We start from the raw sequence: 20,767 nt of genomic DNA, 5'->3' as shown, positions 1-20,767 counted from the left end.
GAAAAATGCCGTTGGTATTTTGATCAGGATGGCTTTGAAAGTATAGATTCTTCTGGGCAGCATAGACATTTTAACAATGTTTATTCTTCCGACCCATGAGCATGGAATGTTTTTCCATCTTTTTGTGTCTTCTTCAATTTCTTTCATGAGTGTTTTGTAGATCCTAGAGTATAGATCCTATAAAACACTGGGTGTTATATGCAAACAATGAATCATGGATCACTATATCAAAAACTAGTGAAATACTGTATGATGACTAACATAATAAAAGGGAAATATATTATTTCACCTTCAAATGCAAATCAACTCTTTTTAGGTTTAAATATTTTCTAATACTTTGGAACCAATCTGTTTTCTTGTTAAAAAAAAATAAAATTTTTGTTAAGTAGTTTTAGGAAACTGCCTACACGGCTTTGGTCATGTCTGGTAGAAAAGATTTGGGCCATTTATCTACCTTCAGCTTCACCCTAGATTCCAAATGTGATTCAGATATTTAACAAATCAGTTGAAAGTTCTAAGTATAAATACACATAGTTTGGTTCTTAAAGGGACTGTACCTTAGACTATTATTTATAGGAAGCTTTGAGAGACCAACTTACAAAAATGCAAAAATACATAGGATTTGGACATCAGAAAAATTCCTCTCTCCTACAGACATTTTTGTTGAGATGACGGAACATTTTATTATTTTCTTGGAATTTTGTGGAGATATATATAGATATAGATATAGATATATATAAAACCTTTAAGATCAAGCTAGGAGAGAGAGAGAATTTGAAACACTTTTTGAGTTTCTAAGGTAAGCCAGCCATTGTAATAAGTGCTCTTCCCTTACTATCTCTTTTCTTAAAACAACCCTATAAGAAATAGTAGATGTGTTTTCTCCATTTTAAAGATGAAAAGACTGAGTATACTTCCCCAAGGCTATAGGTTAATATTTGACAGTCAGTATTTAGTCATATGCTGGCCCTTGTTCTGATAAATAAAAGATTAAATAAACATGATTAGGAAAAGTGAGCTACTCAATATTTTTAATAAAATTATTCTTATTTTGTTATGTCTTGATGCAAGAATTCTTCCCCATGCTTCTACATTGTAAGATACATTTACATTTTTTTTTCCTATAGTGCTTAAGCCCTAACAATGGCTTCTCCTGTTCAAAAGATGTCTTAGGGTGGCTAGCCACCTACAAGTTGTTTCTCAAATTTCCCCATAACAGATGTACAGCTTCTAAAGAAGAAAAGTTATTTCAACCATTCACCCATCTCTCCACCTGACCTGTCATGTAGCAGGGCACTGTGTTATGCATAGTATCTTAAAGCAATGGTGAAAGTTTTTGTGCACAGTTCAGTTCAAAAGAAATTAAAACAGAGATCACATTTGTTTTATTGTTCAAAATGAAAGCAACTTGATTGTTTTCTAAGAGGAAAACATTCTTATATGACAGTATAATGTAAGGGTGTGTGCATGTGTGTTTTCCTGGATGTAATTTTTCCCTCTCTCTCTTCTAACCCATTGTTTCCCATCCCAAGGTGGTAGCTAGGTGCCCTGAACTCCTTTGTTTCAGCAGAGTTCTGTGTTACCTGAAGTTCCTGGCTTTTGTTTTCTGAAAGTCTAGGCTTATGAGTGGCTAATCCTTGGTAAAAAGAGACAGACACACAAAGAAATACCCAGACAGAGAGACAGTGGGAGAAAAGGAATTTCCTGTCCAGCTCCCTTAGACTGTCCTGCAGTGGTAGCATGGCTTCCCATGGATGGGGGAAAAGGGAATGAATGGTTGGGTTGTGTGCTAGGAGCCAGCACTTGAGCCACCTGAAAGCCAGCATTGGCTAAGATTCTCCAGCCTGAGGAGATCTTCCATATTTCAGCGAGCTTTGGGGGTTCTGGGAAGGGGTCAGTCTCATCTTCCCATTTCTTTGTTGCATATCTAGTACCTTAAGCAGAGTGCAGAGTATAGTAGCTGCTTAACAAATTTCGTTAGTGAGTGAATGAATGAATTTTACTCTAAACTTACAAAGTGAGTGGCTCAGCAGTAACAGTGTGGGTTGGAGACCTGAGTGGTCTCTAAACATCCTTTAGATGTTTAGAAAACCTCTGTCAAAACCTTTTACAGTCCTACATATGGGGGGTAGAGGAATGGGAATGTCAGCAATGACTGAAATTAAATGGTCTACCAGGCCAGTTGGGAGAGGGGCTTAGACAAAGATGTGACTTAATGTAATGATGACAAGGTCATGGGGACAATGCTTACTCTTGAGTTTGTCTAATAAGATTCATACCATCTTAACAGTCCAAGGATTTTAGTGCCTACTGTGTCATGTACAATAAAATAAATAAAAATAAATAAATAAAAATAGCAATTAAAACAAAAATTCTGCTTTTTTAGTCACTAGATTTTTAAAATCTGGACATTTTTTGAGGAGCAGACATTTAGAAATATTTCATTGTGACATCAGATTGAGAATCAAGTCTTAAAGCTCTGTAGTCCATGTCTATGTGTATGTACATTTATTATATTAGCAAACCATTAAGAAAGATATTATTCAAAGGCTATACTGAGCCTTTTAATTCTTGCTTTAAATTATTACCAGGGCCCAGCCTTTTCTAGGGATCAGTTCTCTCCCCTCCCCCACTTCTTGTTGCCCACCCCTCCTGCCTTGTCTTTAGTTTTTCTTTTCTTGATTCCTAGTATATGCAGATACAGACTGTGAGGACTGTCAAGTGGCATTCATACCACAGCACGTTATTGTGTTATGTTCTGTTAAGTTCTAATGAAGGAAAGAGAGCAAAAAGCAAAGTGTCTGAAATGAGGACTTGCAGGTTGGAAGGATCTTGTTATCCTGTAGTCGGACCCTCTGCCCTTGCACGTGTGTCTATGTAATCACAGTGCTCTTCCTGCACTGTGCTTCTGCGTCCGCAAGACTGAGTCATTTCTCAGTGACATCCACTGAGTCATTTTGAATCCAATTACTTGAGCCCTGATTTCCAATTTTTTTTTTTTTAATTCATATGGTCATGCTGTTTCAAAGGGGAGGATGGGGAGGAGGGAGGTGCTGATATATATCGAAGACATAATCTTGCCTGGCAACTCTGTGGTTTACCTTTTACCCATATTACTGTATTTAGTCTTATATTCTGCTTGCCTTAATTTCCACACAGTCTAATAAACTGTGTAAAAGCCTTTAGTGTGGTGCCTGGCACATGGCAAGTGCTACATTAGTGTTGGTTGCTGTCTTGTCTTCATTCCTATCAAAAATCCTGTGTGAGACATTGTATTACACCTGCTGAAAAGATAAAGACATTAAACCTTGAATAAATTAAATAATCCAATCTAAGAGCTAGTAGGTATGAGGACTAGCATTTGAACCTAGGCTTGTCTGAATCCAGAGCTAATGTTCTTTCTGAAGAAGGGAAAGTTACAGTCAAGAGACTTGGAGGATCTTTAATACAGAACATCATTGATTTCATTTCACATTGTGAAAAGGTAACCAAGGCTATTGAGCAAGATCTGAATTAGGTACTTGGTTCTTCTCTAAATATCATTCCCAGGTAGTTAAGAGGTACTATTATTACCTGCCTTGTTGTAGAAGTAATCGAGATGTCTGTCCTTTTCTTTAGAATGAAGTTAATAGCAACAGAAGCTCTTTCTAAGAAACATGCTGTCCCAGGAATAAGTTAATGATCTTTGCCCCATTGCACAGTGTTCTGTGGATGCCCCATGCTGTGGTCTATGCTCTGTTTTATAAACTGTATCATTACTGAGCCAGGAGATGGCAATGAAATTTTTTTAATGATCACAAATTCAAAAAAAAATACGACTTTTTTCTTTGCAGAGATCTATTTTCAATCTTAAAATATTTCAAGTAAACTTCCCATGGCAGAAAAAAAAGTGCCTACTCTCATAGCTATAACAATTAGAACCCTAGCTTTCTTTCCTCAGGTTTTCTTTGGGGAGATGTTAGTACAATCATATAATTGTTGCTGTACAACACTAGCAGAGATTTCCAAAAATTTTAAAGCAGTAGAATCTATTTTTTCTTCCTCAAATATATTTTCACATATAATCTCAATATATAAAAAAGGTAGCAGAGTTGTTTGGGGTAGCTGGGAGTGGAGGGTGCAGTGCTTTTCCCACTTAGTTTCCTCTTTGTCCCTGCCATTGCCCCTGAAGCTCCCCCAAAAGGATCCTGCAGTTCTAGGGAACATACTTTGAAGGCCACTGACCTTTGGAAAGGAATAAAACTAGCTAAGGGAGGATTTATATCTTTTCCAACTACTATTTATTTTGAGTTTTCCAAATTACGCTCTTTTTTTCTCTCATTGGCAAACCAGATAGTCTTTGCCTTAGGGGTGTTATAAGATTCACTTGAAGCATGTTGAGCAGAGTCCTAGGCTTGCTGGTATACACATGTTAAGTGGTGTTTGGTCTTTAAAATCCCAGCCTAAGGTGCTCAAAACTGTGCTCAGTCTGTGTGTTTCTCTGACTTTTTAAAAACATTTAATTTAATCTATCTGTTAAATTTTAAAAGTGTCAGACCTGTCCAGCAGCAGATGTAAAGTCTAGCTTTATTCAGATAAATATTACAACAGTGACAAGATAGTTGGTTGGTAATTAAAGGACTTCCTGTGATTGAAAGCCAAACATGATTTTTTTTTAAATTTAGGTACGATTTTTTATTTTTTTAATTGAGATTTAATGGACATGTATTAGTTTTACGTTGTATAAGAACTCAGCATATGTGGGTATTGCAAAATGGTAATGACAGTAAGCATAGTTAATATCCATACCACACATAAACATAATTATTTTCTTGTGATGAGAACTGTTAGGACTCTCTTTTTTTTTTTTTTAATTTCTTTTCAGCATAACAGTATTCATTGTTTTTGCACCACACTCAGTGCTCCATGCAATCCATGCCCTCTCTTATACCCACTACCTGGTTCCCCCAACCTCCCACCCCCCGCCCCTTCAAAACCCTCAGATTGTTTTTCAGAGTCCATAGTCTCTCATGGTTCACCTCCCCTTCCAATTTCCCTCAACTCCCTTCTCCTCTCCATCTCCCCTTGTCCTCCATGCTATTTGTTATGCTCCACAAATAAGTGAAACCATATGATTTTTTTTAAGATTATTTATTTATTAGGGACAGAGAGAATGCACACACACTTTGCATCCATGAAAAGGGATGGTGGAGGGAACAGAGGGAAAGAACTGGGATGCAGACCCACTGAACTGGAAACCCAATGCAGAGCTCAACTCCAGGATCCAAGACCATGACCTGAGCTGAAACCAAGAGTTGGATGCTTAACCGACTGAGTCATACAGGTGTCCCTGGCCAAACATGATTTAGGAACAGTAGTATGCTTTCCACAGAAACAGGAGGCCAGCTAGAAACAGCATAGATTTGGGGGTCAGAACTGGGTTAGATTTCATCTCTGTCACTTACTAGCTTTGTGGCCTTACTTAGTGTCTCTGAACCTGGATTTTTTTTCTCATAATGCCCTTTTCCTAAGGTATTTTGAGGAAGAAAAGGGAAAACAGACCCCAAAATTCTGAATACATAGTCAGCTCTCAGTACGTTGTATTGCCCTTGTTTTTGTCTTCCTTTCCACTGCTTCATATTCAATCTCTGAGTCTGGGAAAGAAACAGATACTTTATTTTGGGGGGGGGTCTTTTTTTTTTTTAAATTTCTTTTCAGCGTAACAGTATTCATTGTTTATGCACCACACCCAGTGCTCCATGCAATACATGCCTTCCATAATACCCACCACCTGGCTCCCCCAACCTCCCACCCCCCACCCCATCAAAACCGTCAGGCTGTTTTTCAGAGTCCATAGTCTCTCATGGTTCACCTCCCCTTCCAATTTCCCTCAACTCCCTTCTCCTCTCCATCTCCCCATGTCCTCCATGTTATTTCTTATGCTCCACAAATAAGTGAAACCATATGATAATTGACTCTCTCTGCTTGACTTATTTCACTCAGCATAATCTCTTCCAGTCCCATCCATGTTGACACAAAAGTAGGGTATTCCTCCTTTCTGATGGAGGCATAATACTCCATAGTGTATATGGACCACATCTTCCTTATCCATTCGTCCGTTGAAGGGCATCTTGGTTCTTTCCACAGTTTGGCGACCATGACCATTGCTGCTATAAACATTGGGGTACAGATGGCCTTTCTTTTCACTACATCTATATCTTTGGGGTAAATACCCAGTAGTGCAATTGCAGGGTCATAGGGAAGCTCTATTTTTAATTTCTTGAGGAATCTCCACACTGTTCTCCAAAGTGGCTGCACCAACTTGCATTCCCACCAACAGTGTAAGAGGGTTCCCCTTTTTCCACATCCTCTCCAACACACGTTGCTTCCTGTCTTAATAATTTTGGCCATTCTAACTGGTGTAAGGTGGTATCTCAATGTGGTTTTAATTTGAATCTCCCTGATGGCTAGTGATGATGAACATTTTTTCATGTGTCTGATAGCCATTTGTATGTCTTCATTGGAGAAGTGTCTCTTCATATCTTCTGTCCATTTTTTGACATGATTATCTGTTTTGTGTGTGTTGAGTGTGAGAAGTTCTTTATAGATCCTGGATATCAACCTTTTGTCTGTACTGTCATTTGCAAATATCTTCTCCCATTCCATGGGTTGCCTCTTTGTTTTGTTGACTGTTTCCTTTGCTGTGCAGAAGCTTTTGATCTTGATGAAGTCCCAAAAGTTCATTTTCACTTTTGTTTCCTTTGCCTTTGGAGACATGTCTTGACAGCTATATGTAGAAGAATGAAACTCGACCATTCTCTTACACCGTACACAAAGATAAACTCAAAATGGATAAAGACCTCAATGTGCGACAGGAATCCATCAGAATCCTAGAGGAAAACATAGGCAGTAACCTCTTTGATATCAGCCACAGCAAGTCCTTTCAAGAAACAGATACTTTAAAGCAATCTCTAAGATAACTAGAATAAGAAAACAAATTGGTGGGTATTAAGGAAGGCATGTATTGCATGGAGCACTGGGTGTGGTGCATAAACAGTGAATTTTGGAACACTGAAAAAAATAAAATTGAAGTTAAAAAAAAGAAAATTACAACATATAAAAATATTCTGAGTGAAATAAGTAAGCAGAGAGTCAATTATCATATGGTTTCACTTACTTGTGGAGCATAAGGAATAACACTGAGGACATGGGGAGATGGAGAGAAATGAGCTGGGGGAAATTGGAGGGAGAGACAAACCATGAGAGACTGTGGACTTTGAAAAACAAACAGGGTTTTGGACAGGAGGGGGGTTGTTTTGGACAGGAGGGGGATGTTGGTGGGATGAGCCTGGTGGTGGGTATTAAGGAGGGCACATATTGCATGGAGCACTGGCTGTGGTGCATAAACAATGAATTTTGGAACACTGAAAAAAAATTAAATTAAATTTAAAAAAGTATTGACTAGAAAAATCTTTTGGGCACCAAGATTTATTATAGTTCTAAATCAAAATGAGCTGGAACCCTCAATATATGATTTCTATAAAATTTGATCTTTAGTATAGCATTATGAATGCATAGTAAAAAAAAAAAAACAAATTGATAGACTCTTACAACTAGTTTTTATTTACTTAAAAATGGGCACCGAGTGCCTCCTATTTGCTAATCAGTTTTAGAGAACTGCCTTGGGCCTTCACCTGGAAGAGACCCTAGGGCTAGATGCAAAGAGAACTTATTACAAAACAGACAGCTAAGTGTTAAGATGTAAACAAGTTTTTTGTTTTGTTTTGTTTGCATTCTAAATCATTCCTGAAGGTGTCCTTTTTTTGTGTGTTTTCTAATGATGCTTTAAGGTCAATATGCAATATTTTCAAAGTTCTGAATATCAGATGTAATAATTTGGAACTCAGGACAAAAATAGTAAAATGAGCTGGCACTCTGGAGGACAAATATAGATAACCTGCATTACACTACACAGTCTTATGTTGTCTTCAGTGACCTATAATTTCACTTGATTTTCTCTGCATCAGAAAATTCTGAGATTAAAGTACTCCTGTGCTGTTAATGCCACCATGGGATTTTTCTGCTGCATTTGAGGAATAGGAGAGTTAAAAGAGCAGTGAGTCGAGTGCTTTGATTTTTTGGTATTTATTTCTTACTCTCTAAAAGATACAAGACACCCTTAGTGTTTGTTTTCCCTGCCTTTATAGTCCTGCTTCAATTTTATCCACTCATGTCTTGTTCATGTTCATGCCTCTAGCACCTAACATGAATGTTGGCTCAGTGAACAAGTGGCAGAAGATAATTAATTTATTTGCTTACTTATTTGAGCCCTTGAAATACATTTGTGGCCTTTTCCCCCTGGAGGTGAATAATGGCTAAAAATCCAAGTGATTTTCACTGAATTACAGTGAATTACACTGAATTACAAATATTTAGTGAGTAGATTCAGTGCTGTCAGGGTAAACTTGCCTTCCCATAAAGAATGTCAGAATTGCCCTGTCTTCTGACCCTCTGACTTCTCTGCTCCTTCTCTATTCTGGGATAACATAGCAAGTCAGCCTACAGAAATCTCTTCTTACCTATTCTGAGTTTGATGATTTACTCAGACTCTAGCAGGTTTTTGGTCTCCCAAAATTGCTTCCCAGGCAATCTGAGGTTCTTGACTCTTGTGTAGCTATTATATGTGAGTCTTTGCTACTTTGTTCCCTGGTCTTCTTAGGCTGAATACCTGCTTTTTGTGAAGGACAATCATTTGAGGCTCTCTCTTGCTTTCCACATGTGTGGTATCTATCTATTGTGACTCAGCTTCCCAGTTCTGTTCACACAGCCCTTCCTGAGTTTATACAGAGCAGGTCTGTTACTTAGGCTGCATGAAAGGTGAGGGGATCCATTAAAAGTAACACTGCTTGAATGTAGAGTATCTTTGTGACATCCTTGCCATGGATAAAAAGGCCCCACTGTCACCTTGGCTGGATGGTGAGCTCTGTGAGGACAGGGGCCATGGTTGTCATGTCTAGTACTTGACCTAACCCAGCACAGTGCCCAGCCAAGATAGGTAGCTAAGTACTTGCTGAATAACTAAAGTAACTTGCTGAATAAACAGATTTTTAAAAATTGAATAACTCTGGAAGTTGGAGGTTGTTTTTCTCCTTAAAGAAATGATGTAAGTTTGCTTCAAAGGATATTATACTTTGTTTCTAAAACTTAGCTCGTATAGCTGATCTGTCAGTAAGAATGGTGGAGTATTGATAAAGGACAGGTGTTTCTTCTGTCTGTATAGCTGTCTACTTGTTCTACAGTCTTCTCACTGACCATGTGTTCAGCTGAAAATTTTGACAGATCAGCATTTTTAATCCCTGTTAAGATTCTTGGGAGGCTGGCAGGTGATAATGATGTCTTAATATCACTTAATTCTCTAAAAATTCTCTAAAATTCAGATTGTATGACATACTGGTTTCCCTTGAGCACTCAGGTAGCATTAGCCACATCACAACTTCTTCAGCAATAATGATGGGCAGAAGTAGGGAAAACAGACTTCTCTTCCTTTTTCCAAGTGAGCTGGTCCCTCTAGAATCAAAGAGTTCCACCTTTAATAGAGCATAATTTTTCAACCTCGACACTATTGATATTTTGGACTAGATATCTCTTGTAGGGGGCTTTTCTGACATTGTAGCATGGTTAGCAGTACCCCTGGCTTTCACCTGCTGGATGTTAGCACTACCCCCTCTTCTTAGCCATAATGATAAAAAATGTCTCCAGACAATTCCATATAACTTCAGGGTGACAACAGAGCCCCAATTGGGAGCCCCAGAATATAGAGGGCTTTATGGAACTGGTTGTACCAACACCAGAAGGTGATACCAGCAGAAGATCTTGTAGTTTTCTACATTAGCAAAAGCAAAGGGGCAATTCTCATGGACAGATGAATGCAAGAGTTTGTCCCCAAGGAGAGCCAGTCACTTGGACATGAATCTCATTGTCCTCTTTAGCTTCTTTATTTCACACCTTACCCCAGTCTACCCTTCATAACAACCATTCCAACTTGTAAATGCCTGACCTGTCTTGTGCTGCTGAGACCCAAGTGCTGACGTAAGGTCCCAGAGTCTAAAATTGATAAGCCAGCATTCCTTGAAGCTCTGCTGTGGGTCAGACTAACATTTATATGATCTCACTGAATCCTCTTTTCAGCTACCCTGAGAGAGAAGTTTCCCATACGTGCCTCACTAGTGAGGAAATGGGAGCACAAGTTCACACAGCTGAGGGGTGGAATTTAGAATCGTAAGCAGATCTACTTTGTTGAAATATTTTTATGCTGTTGTTTAAATCTAATCAATAGCTACTTGAAATTTAATCACTATGCACTTAAAATTTAATCAGCATCTACTTGAAACTGTGGAGCTCCTGGCTTGTGAATAAGAATTGTGTTAGGAAAAATATATATACAATGTCCTAGAACCATAGGATATTGGAGAAAGGGGGGCTCTCATACATCATTAGACGTGTCCACCTTGAGATCATTGTTCTGTCATTAAATATGTGTTGAGGGCTGTGCCAGGACCTCTGTACACCAGTCAAGACAGACAAGGTCCCTTATGGAACTTATATTCTAACAGAGTAAATATCCATCACACAGTAAACAAATGAATAAACAATATAATTACAGTTTGTGATAAGTGCTGTGAAGAAATGAGCAGTGAGAGGAGATGGAGAGTAAGTGGAGGCGAGGGACTTTCCCTGTGTAGGCCTGTCAGAGAAGTTGTCTTTCCTCTTGACATCTCCCACAACACTGGACATACTGTGCTCCTTCAAAACTGTACCTTTCCTTGAGTTCCTGGCCCATCAGAGGTGCTCCTAAATCCCAGTTGTAGGAAAAGACCATGATTTTTTTCCTTTGGATCTGCAGAGTCTAAAAACCTGTAACAAGTGTATTGGTTTAGTTTTGCTGCTGCCACAAATTGTCACAAATTTAGTGACTTAACACAAATTTATTTTATCACTGTTCTGAAGGTCAGAAATCATCAAGGTACCAGCAAGACTGTGTTCCTTCTCAGATATAGGGGAGAATCTGCTTTCTTGCTTTTCTAGGGCACCTGCATTCCTTGACTCATGGCTCTATCCTCCATTTCCAAAGCTGACATCATAGCATTTTCCAATCTGTCTCTCTGATTCTGACCCTCTTGCCTCACTTATAATTACACTGGGCCCACTCATGTAATCCAAGCTAATTTCCCATTTTAAGATCCTTGAATTAAGCACATCTAGAGTTCATTTTACCATAGAAGGTGACATATTCATGTGTTCCAGGATCTAGATCACCTTTGGGGGGCATGATTCAGCCTACCACAGTAAGCAGTAAGTGTTAATTTTATTGCCATGCCGATTTTATTTTACAGAGGAAAAACTTAGATGTTAAATGAATTGCTTTAGAACCTGGTCACACCAACTAAGTAGATGATCTCTATTCCCACTGTATCCAAACTATGTTCTTTTCTTTATAGCACTTGATGCAATTTATAATTCTTTGACTATTTGTTTTGTTTACTAGTTACCACAAGGGCAGGAAGACATGTCACTTTTGTTTATCAGGGTATGGCTATCACTCAACTCTGTGCACAAGATAATGTGCACCTCTCTAAAAATTTTTTGAATGAAAGGATGAATATTCTTGTATGTGATAGATAAATAGTACCATATTGCCTACAAATTATTCTGCACAGAGGCTTGTGGTGGGTTAAAAATCCTTAGGAATTTCTTTCTTTCTTTCTTTTTTTTAAAGATTTTATTTATTTATTTATTTGACAGAGAGAGAGATCACAAGCAGGCAGAGAGGCAGGTAGAGAGAGAGGAGGAAGCAGGCTCCCTGCTGAGGAGAGAGCCCGATGCGGGGCTCGATCCCAGGACCCTGAGATCATGACCTGAGCCGAAGGCAGCGGCTTAACCCACTGAGCCACCCAGGCGCCCCTCCTTAGGAATTTCTAAAGCATCAAAAGAAAAGGTGAACTCCAATGTTGGTCTGTCATTCGAGTTGCTAAGGAAGGGTCCTATACCTGGCACTATATGTCTTCAGCCACTAGTGCTGAACTTTCATATCTGGTCCAGTTCAAGGTATTATGTATTTGAATGGTAAAGTCTTTATTTGGAAGTCTGATATATAGTTCTTTATGTATTGGCATCAACAATCTCTTGGGAAAGCCCTTGAATGGGTACCTTCATGATTTCAATTCATGATTAGAGAAAGAGAAAATGCAGAAAACCTAACTACATGCTTTATTACTGTATAAGGTTTTCTTTATTAGACTTTGGGAAGGAACAAAGGAATAAAATTATAGATATTACTGAACCTTGGCAGTTGGCACATAATATGGGTTCACTTAGCAAGTTGTAAGCCACTTTCATGAAAAATAAAATGAGATAAAGTAAAAGAGGTTAGGTCCAACACAGAATGAGTTCTTGGAAGTAATAAGTGAAAGTACTTGATGCTAAACAAGTAGGTGAAGGAAAACTAAACAAACATAACACCTCCTCTTGTCATGGAAAGAAAGTTATATTTATATGTGGAGGTACTTCACTTTGCTTCACATTTTCCTTGCCTTATCAAGACACTGTTTGATCAACATGTTTTTACATCTGACATCATTTTCTCTTACAAAATAATAGACCTATCATTAAGGTGTTATTGAAACAATGAAAAAATATGAAGCCAAAGGGAAGTGTCTTCTATTTTGGTATTGATTTTAAGATCCCAAGTTCTTAACCCCACTTCTAATGAATTTATTTTGGCTTTAGTGGCCAAGGATGTCAATATTCTTTTTGATGAATTAGAAGCTGTCAACAGTCCTTGCAAAGATGACGATTCTCTGCTTCACCCTGGAAACCTGACCAGTACTTCAGATGATGCTAGTAGATTGGAAGCAGGGGGAGAGGTAAGTGTATGATTTCTTAAAAATACAATATTTCATCCAGGTAGAAACCTGTGAAGCATATTCCAGTGGATTGTGTAAAGTCATCATCTTGTTGAACTGTGGGTTTCCAGAAAACAAGGGACAAGTCTTATAGTCTTTTGATTTCCTCCATAGGTACAGCATATTTCAGGGATCCTGAATCTACCTATGCTTAAAACAGACTTTCACTAAGTGATATATTTCCCTTCTTATACCTAGAGACATTTCATTTATATAAAGGGAGACACTTAAAATCACCTGTCATTTTGTGATAATCTACATTCTGAGCGTCACTATTAGAAAGAAAGCTTTACAAGCATGGACTTCCTTGTATAAATCTCCCAGCACATAGAACAATGACACAAAATGGACCAGCTCTCAGTAGATTATGTTGTCCAAAGCCGCCCCCAGTTTCTGTTTGCCTCTGTAATCTGGAAACATTGCAATTGTAAATAGATCCATCTGTTCATATGTCATTTTGGAAGAAAAGTCTTTTGTTAGGGGCATTCACTATTGCTTAGATTTTGTCTCAGTGGAGTTTAATACCTTCTTTGTATATGCATTAGGTATAGGTAATAGGAACACAAAATCAGTCATTTATGCATATTCCTACTGTTATTATTTCAGAGGCAGTTAACCATTGACAGGATAACACCTTTGAACAGGAAAAATTGTTTACTTCTACCAAGCTTCCCAGACCTCTTTCTACCAACACCATATGCTACTATTCATGTATTAAAAAAAAACAAAAACAAAAACAAAAAACCTCATTCCTTTTCATCTCTTCACCTAGTTACCTTGAGTGCCATGATGTGACATAAAGGAGGATTCTCAAAAGGGACCTCGAAGAGCACCTAGTCTTATCTCCTTAACTTACAGAAAAGGAAACAGTCTCAAGAGAGTTAAGGCTTTGGTAAACTTCCTCCTGATGCTGAGGCTGAAACCTTATTTTTGCAGACAGATACTGATGTGCTAAGTCTACAGAGTAGTTCCCTTGTCTGGTAAATAATTGTTAAGAAAGTGTTTATTTGGGTAGACCTCTGAGTACCTCTTAAAGCAAAAGTACAAAAAAAAAAAAAAAAATCAGTGAGGACTGGTCATCCCTTGAGAATGTCTGCACCAAGACATGGGATGTGACATTTTCATTCCTCCGGCTGACACTTTCCCTTTTGGATGAGACAGCAGGCATGGCACTTGTGCAAGAATGTACATTCTAGCAATGACCTTGGAGGCCTGGCATGTTTCCCTCCCATATACCACTATTTGAAAACTGATGTAAACTGGGCCTAAAGAAAAGACAGCCAACCCCCATCCCCCCATTTCCACTTGCTAGGTTCAATAGACATGTTTTTGAAATCTATCAGCCTGAGAAACTGGGCTAAAGGCTAACTGGCCTGTACTTGATGTCTCTTTCAGTGTTGCACATGATTATAACAAGCCTATGGAGCCTGGAAGAAAATTATACCTACTGTTTTGTTCTTTAATTTTTATATGTGTGATGACTACTAAATAATATTTATAACTTACATGTAAGTTTTGAAAATAACAATTGAATTACCATCCAACTGATGAACTAAGTATTTTTCAAATTATGATGACAACCTAGTTTTGGGTTACTAACTCCCAATTATTTTTAGTGGAATGGAAAATTAATATTAGCATGTATGCAAGTAGAAAGGATAAGTATTATCTTGTGAACTTTTGTCTCAGATACTTGGTATGTTTATATATGCACACAGATATCACAGAATAAAACTTTTTTTTTTATTGTGAGCAAAATTTTTGAGGAATGTTGAACTAGAATAAATCTAAGACCACCAAAGCAACTTTAATCCCATCCCTCTACCATATTCCTCAATCACTGCTTTTTTTATTCTCTTGCCCTAAAAATAGCTTTACCATGCACATATATAGTCTTAACAACTTCTTTCTAGATTCATTTTATTTTGTGCTTTATTAAAAATCATGTAACATGAAGTCTTCTGTGACTTGTTTTTTTTTCCTGTCAATATTGTTTTAAGATATATGCTTGCTATTAAATGTAACTGTAGGTCATTCATTCTTTTTTAATTTAATTTTTTTCAGTGTTCCAAAATTCATTGTTTATGCACCACCCCCAGTGCTCCATGCAATACGTGCCCTCCATAATACCGCCCACAGGCTCACCCAACCCCCTACCCCATCCCCTCCAAAACCCTCAGTTTGTTTCTCAGAGTCCACAGTCTCTCATGGTTTGTCACACGCTACAATTCCCCACCCCTGCCACTCACTTCTCCTCTCCATCTCCCAATGTCTTCATTTTTATTGTTGCATAATATTCCACCATATGACTGTCCTATAATTTTTTTTTACCTCTTTGCCTGTCCATAGACATTTAAGTTGATTCACATTTTTTATTTTCTACTCTTATGAACAATATTGCTATAGATAGTCATATACATGTCTCCTAGTTGCTTTTTTCTTTTTAAAGATTTTATTTATTTATTTGACAGGCAGAGATCACAAGTAGGCAGAGAAGCAGGCAGAGAGAGAGAGGAGGAAGCAGGCTCCTGCTGAGCAGAGAGCCCCATGCGGGGCTTGATTCCAGGACCCTGGGATCATGACCCGAGCCAAAGGCAGAGGCTTTAACCCACTGAGCCACCCGGGCGCCCCTCCTAGTTGCTTTAATAAGGATTTTTCTTGTTACGGGTTGTATGTTATGTATATGTTCAATTTTACAAGATAATGCCAGTGTGTTTTCCAGAGTAAGTATATCAGTTTTCACTCTCACTTTTAGAATATGATCATTTTCAGTTGTTCTACATCCTTGCCAACATTTGGTATTATTGTTAGGTGTCTTAAGTTTTATCTACTTCACTCAGTTCTTTTTCCAATTTTTATTTTCTCTTCCCTGCTGTTTACATTTTTCATTAATAAAAATGTGATCTTGGTAAAACAGTGAAAAATTCATTTACTTATAATTCTTTAATATTACTTCAGGCCCATTTTTATGAGTGTCTTAATGATTTCTTCCTCTCTGTGTGCAGACAGTGCCAGAAAAAAACAAATCAAATGGACTTTACTTCAGAGATGGAAAGTGTCGAATTGACTATATTCTTGTGTACAGAAAATCCAACCCACAGACCGAAAAGAGAGAAGTATTTGAAAGAAATATTAGAGCAGAAGGATTACAAATGGAGAAAGAGGTAAATAGTTTGCTTGGATGAGAAGAAACACAAATGTATCTATTCATATTGAGAGGCAATTTATGTTATGTTTGTTATGTTAACTGAACATTTCATTTGGTTGGAGTTCGCCAGTCTGCAGTGTTTGGGGATGTTCCAATAATTAATTTTTTGAAGCACAGTTTGCCTTTGAGAGCATTTTAATGCCAAAAGATTCCATGAAAATCAAAATACTCTATTTCGATTAAATGAATTGTTTCGAAGTGTTATGATTTACTTGAGTTCCTATGCCCGTTTTCTCTGTCTATGGGAAGGGAGGGTTCTATTACATGGATTTAAGAAAACTTTGGATAAAGCACAATCATCCTACTCTGGAGCCTCTTTTGACATTTCAGGAAACATAATGAGCTTGGGCATCATGTACCAGGAGAGACTGTCTCACTGAATTGGCCAAAAACAGCTGGACTTTAGAAAATGATTCCATTTTAAGAGACATTCAGGTGTCTACCAAGTTCCATAACTCAAGATTTAACCTTACCAGTGCTTTGGTAAAACACTCCTCTTTCCTTCTCTGTATTGGTATTTTTAAGAGAAAAATTACTAAAGAAGGTACCAGAGGTCCAGCCACACCTCTGATCCACAATGAGATTATTGTGTACCCCAAAATACTATGCACATTTATAGAACTTGGCCCTGTTAGCTAGATTACATAACTCTTCTTAGATTTTCCTTAAACATGTTGCAAAGCTTCTGGGGCTTTTCATAGTCAATGAGAAGAACATATTGGCAGTTAAAAATGTTTGCTTCTGATTCTGCTCCTCAAGGCTGAGGGGATACATTTTGAAATCAGACATCTGCATTCTTCTTTGTATGGTACACATGGGTTGCGTGCTGGTCTTAGGGAACTTTAGGTATGTGGGATTTTTCCAGATCTGTTTGACCTTAACTCTTGAGAATTTATGAAACAGAGCAGTATTTTTCTGGAACATCTTCAAAAAGAGAACTAGAAAAGTGGCAAGGTTGCCAGGGTGGCTCCATTGGTTGAGCATCTGACTCTTGCTTTGAGCTCAAGTTGTGATCTCAGGGTCCTGAGGTTGAGCCCCACGTCTGGCTCCTCACTTGCTGCAGAGTCTGTTTCTCTCCCTTTATCTGTCTTTCCCTCTGCCCCTCATCCTGAGAGCACGCCTTCTCTCATTCTTTCTTTTTTACCTTCTCTCTCAAATAAATAAATCTTTAAAAAAAAAAATGGCAAGATGACAGTGGCCATAAGAAGTTCTCCTCAGGAAAGTGAATCTGGGTTTCTCCAAAGACTATCTCAGTTGGAGGCTTCCTTGGAGCAACACACAGAGTTAAATATGTTGTTTCTACTTTTTTTGGGCTTCAGGAAATCTTTGTTCTACCCATAGAACATATCTTTGATAAATCTTGTTCTTTAAGTGCTTATTGAGACAACTGTATACTTTTTTCTTAACATGGTAGTGCATTAATATTTTTATTTTTTATAAGATTTTATTTATTTATTTGACAGAAAGAGAGCACAAGCAGGCAGAGGAGCAGGCAGAGGGAGAAGGAGAAGCAGGGTTTCTGCATGGGGCTTGATCCCAGGACCCTGGGATCATAACCTGAGCCCAAAACAGATGCTTAACTGACTGAGTCACCCAGGCACCCCTTTATTTTTATCCTTGGAAATCATTCCTTCATCTTTTACTCTTTTTCTTTATTTGGAATTTTTATATAAAGAAATGTGAATTGCCACCTGATCCTAAATAATGAAAGTCCTTCTTCTGATCCATTCTGACTCTGTCAGAGAGTCTTAATTCCCATTAAAACTAGGCAGCTTTGTTTAGTTACTGAGAGATTTCTATTTTAAGCTTCATAGCTATGTACTCCATTCCTGGGGTTTCCTTTTCCCAAATCAATTTAATGCCATTTTATGACTTATTAGTTAAAACTCAAAAAGCTCAATACTTTTCTGAATAATACCCAATACTATAGAGATTGAAAATCTTCTGTGTCTCCTAAAATATCTTCTCTGCTACAGTATTCATCTACTGGAATTAACGCAGGTAGCAGAGAATTGTTCTGCCTTTTGTTACCCAGTTGTGCTGACCATGGTGTGCTGGATGATTGCTGTACGATTTTGGTTGCATACAAGATCATTTTATTTGGTTGTCATTTTTAAAAATTTTAATAGCTAAGTATTTGTTTAATGTATACTAGAAAAAATAGCAATTAGAAAAATGGTCATATCACCATATGGAAAACTTCTTAAAAACTTATCTAAGCATTTCTTCTTCCTTTTCCCTCCAAAACTACTTCTCCGGATGGCAGCTTTCCTTTATCTCCTTTTCCCCCACAGTCCTCTATCCACTACCAACAGCTAGGTTTTCCTCTTTCTGGAACCTTTGTTCTAAACAGCCTTTCCCACTGTCTGGCTCCAGTCTTTTGGATACATGACACAACTGGCTCTAATTCAGCTCTGAGCTCTGCTTTGTGTTCTCATGGCCACAGCAGGCTCAGCAAGAAGTTTTCACAGGTTCTTCTCTGCCTGAGAGGTAGCAGGAAATTATAGATAAATTAATTTTTCCCTGTCACAAATAATTAAATAAAATATCCCTTAGTTGAACAATAAACTTGCATCTACATTGTGTTATTAGATTTAGAAGCCATCAAAAGCACTCTTATTTAAATCAAGTGTTTTATAAACAGCTACAGCCAAGAGACAATAATACTCATAGCTATTTCAGCTTCCGGAAGTTACTTCACTCTTTTACCCAGAAAACAAGGAACTTAGCTCAAGGTGGAAAAGAAAAAAGAAAACCTGGAAAGCCTACTATGAATCCATTTACGTCTGAAATGATTAACACTACATACATTTTATGATTAGTGGTTTTTCTTCATTAGCTGTGTGTCATGATGCCCAACAATTACAGAAAACATGTCTCATAGACTGAGAGGGTTTTCCCTTTAAATGAATAAAGACAGGCTCTGCAGTTGAACATTTTGACACTAAGAGAATCATTATCTCTTTTAACACTGAATTTCAAGAAAGAACTAGGAGAATCTTTAATTCATGATAAAAGTGAAGATATAGTCAAATTTAATCTCCCCTAAAAAACTTTGCCACTGTCTGATTAGTCAGCAGCTCAGTGCTTACTTTTGGCACCCTGGGTCTTTAATATTCTGTAACTCATCTTTCATATTTGACCAGAGAAAGCAGTCCACAGCAAAATTCCCAAATAAAGTATCCTTAAGTCCAAATCATCTGCTTTTTTAGTGTGTATTTAAGGAAATCCCCCCTTTAAAGGTAAACAAATTTACTTACACACATTTTCCATTTCACATTTTTTTCATTTAAAATTTTATGTCCGTCATTGGCCTTTAGTACCTATTTTGAAATGATTATCATCAATAAGTTTATATTTTCCTTCATATAAATTATCAAATTGTGGATGATTTTTGAATTGCTTGGAATGTGTGAGTAGTAGTTATATTAATGAAGTGCTCTTTCTCTTTAGACTGATGCAGAACTTGGGGGGAAAACTTCTATCATTGATCATTACAAAATAACTATAATTAGATAAATCATACCATTTTGATGATACTTAATTTGTTCAATAAACACATACACTCCCTCTTTGCCAGGCACTGCTTCAAGTACTAGGAACTTAGCAGTAAATGAAACAGACAAAAAGCCTTTTTCTGTTGGAACTTAAGCACAAAATTAAAAAGTAAATATATATAAAATATCAATAAACATTATGCGGGAAGAAGTAAAGCAGAAAGTGTTGGACAGGATTTGTAGTTTTGTAAAAGTTGCTAAGGGTAGGCCTCTCTTTCATAAAAAGAGAATAGTAAGTTCAAATGCACTGACACAGAAGATTTCCTGGCATGTACATGGAACAGTAAGGAGGCCAATATGACTGCACTGAACAAGGTGCAGAATAGTAAGAAATTACTCCAGAGAGACAATGGAAGACATATGACATCAGGCCTTAGTGGTCTCTGGGAAAATTTAGCTGTTTTGAGTGACAAGAGCATCCTTAGACAGTTTTGAGCAGAGGCATGACAAGATTTGTTTTCCATTTTATTAGGGGCACTCTGGTTGCCTGGTGATTTTAGGCTATGGAAAGGGGAGTCATGGCAAGGGCAGAAGGAGGGAGATCAGTTAGGAGATTTGTTGCAAGGATTCTGGAAGGAAGGATGGTAGCTTGGTCAAGCACACAACAGAGATGTTGGGAAGAGTAGAAAGTAGACCTTATGGGAATTTCAGGTATGTTGGGTGAGTGATGTGAGAGAGAAGGGCCACAAGGCTGTTTATCTGTTACATGCCATTCATTTAAGGAATTGGAAGAAAGGAACTATCATTTATAGAGATGCAGAGAAGAGTGGATCCTCTTGTAGACAGATTAAGCTTGGTGTGTTCCAGTGGTGGAGATGTTGACTAGGACAGAAGAGCCTGGAATACAGAGAGCTCTGGGAGATACACACTGGGATGAGCTCACCGAAGGAATGACTACAAATGGAAGAGAGATTGAACTGTGGGACACACCTGTGTTGTAAATTTGGAGGATAGAAGAGTCAGCAGAAAGCCAGAAGGGAACTCAGAGGGTGTGGAGCCTAGAGGAGAGTTTCAGGGGGGAGCAATTGTGTCAAATGCTGCTGAGAGGGCTAGTAAGATCA

The 20,767-nt window shown here is 37.9% G+C and overlaps 1 protein-coding gene across 1 annotated transcript in view; it reads left to right on the top strand.

Moving 5' to 3' along the window:
- LOC111142315 (anoctamin 4) overlaps positions 1–20,767 on the top strand; it is a 238,137-nt gene that overhangs the window by 21,265 nt on the left and 196,105 nt on the right. The window contains exons 3-4 of the mRNA XM_022495363.1: positions 12,766–12,902; positions 15,947–16,105. Coding sequence (XP_022351071.1) covers positions 12,766–12,902; positions 15,947–16,105 — 296 coding nt within the window. The remainder of the gene's footprint in view (positions 1–12,765; positions 12,903–15,946; positions 16,106–20,767) is intronic.

Source organism: Enhydra lutris, unplaced genomic scaffold, assembly GCF_002288905.1.
Source record: "Enhydra lutris kenyoni isolate GAN:26980312 unplaced genomic scaffold, ASM228890v2 scaffoldscaffold7, whole genome shotgun sequence".
NCBI classification, from domain to species: domain Eukaryota; kingdom Metazoa; phylum Chordata; class Mammalia; order Carnivora; family Mustelidae; genus Enhydra; species Enhydra lutris.
This window is presented reverse-complemented; position numbering and strand designations above follow the sequence as displayed.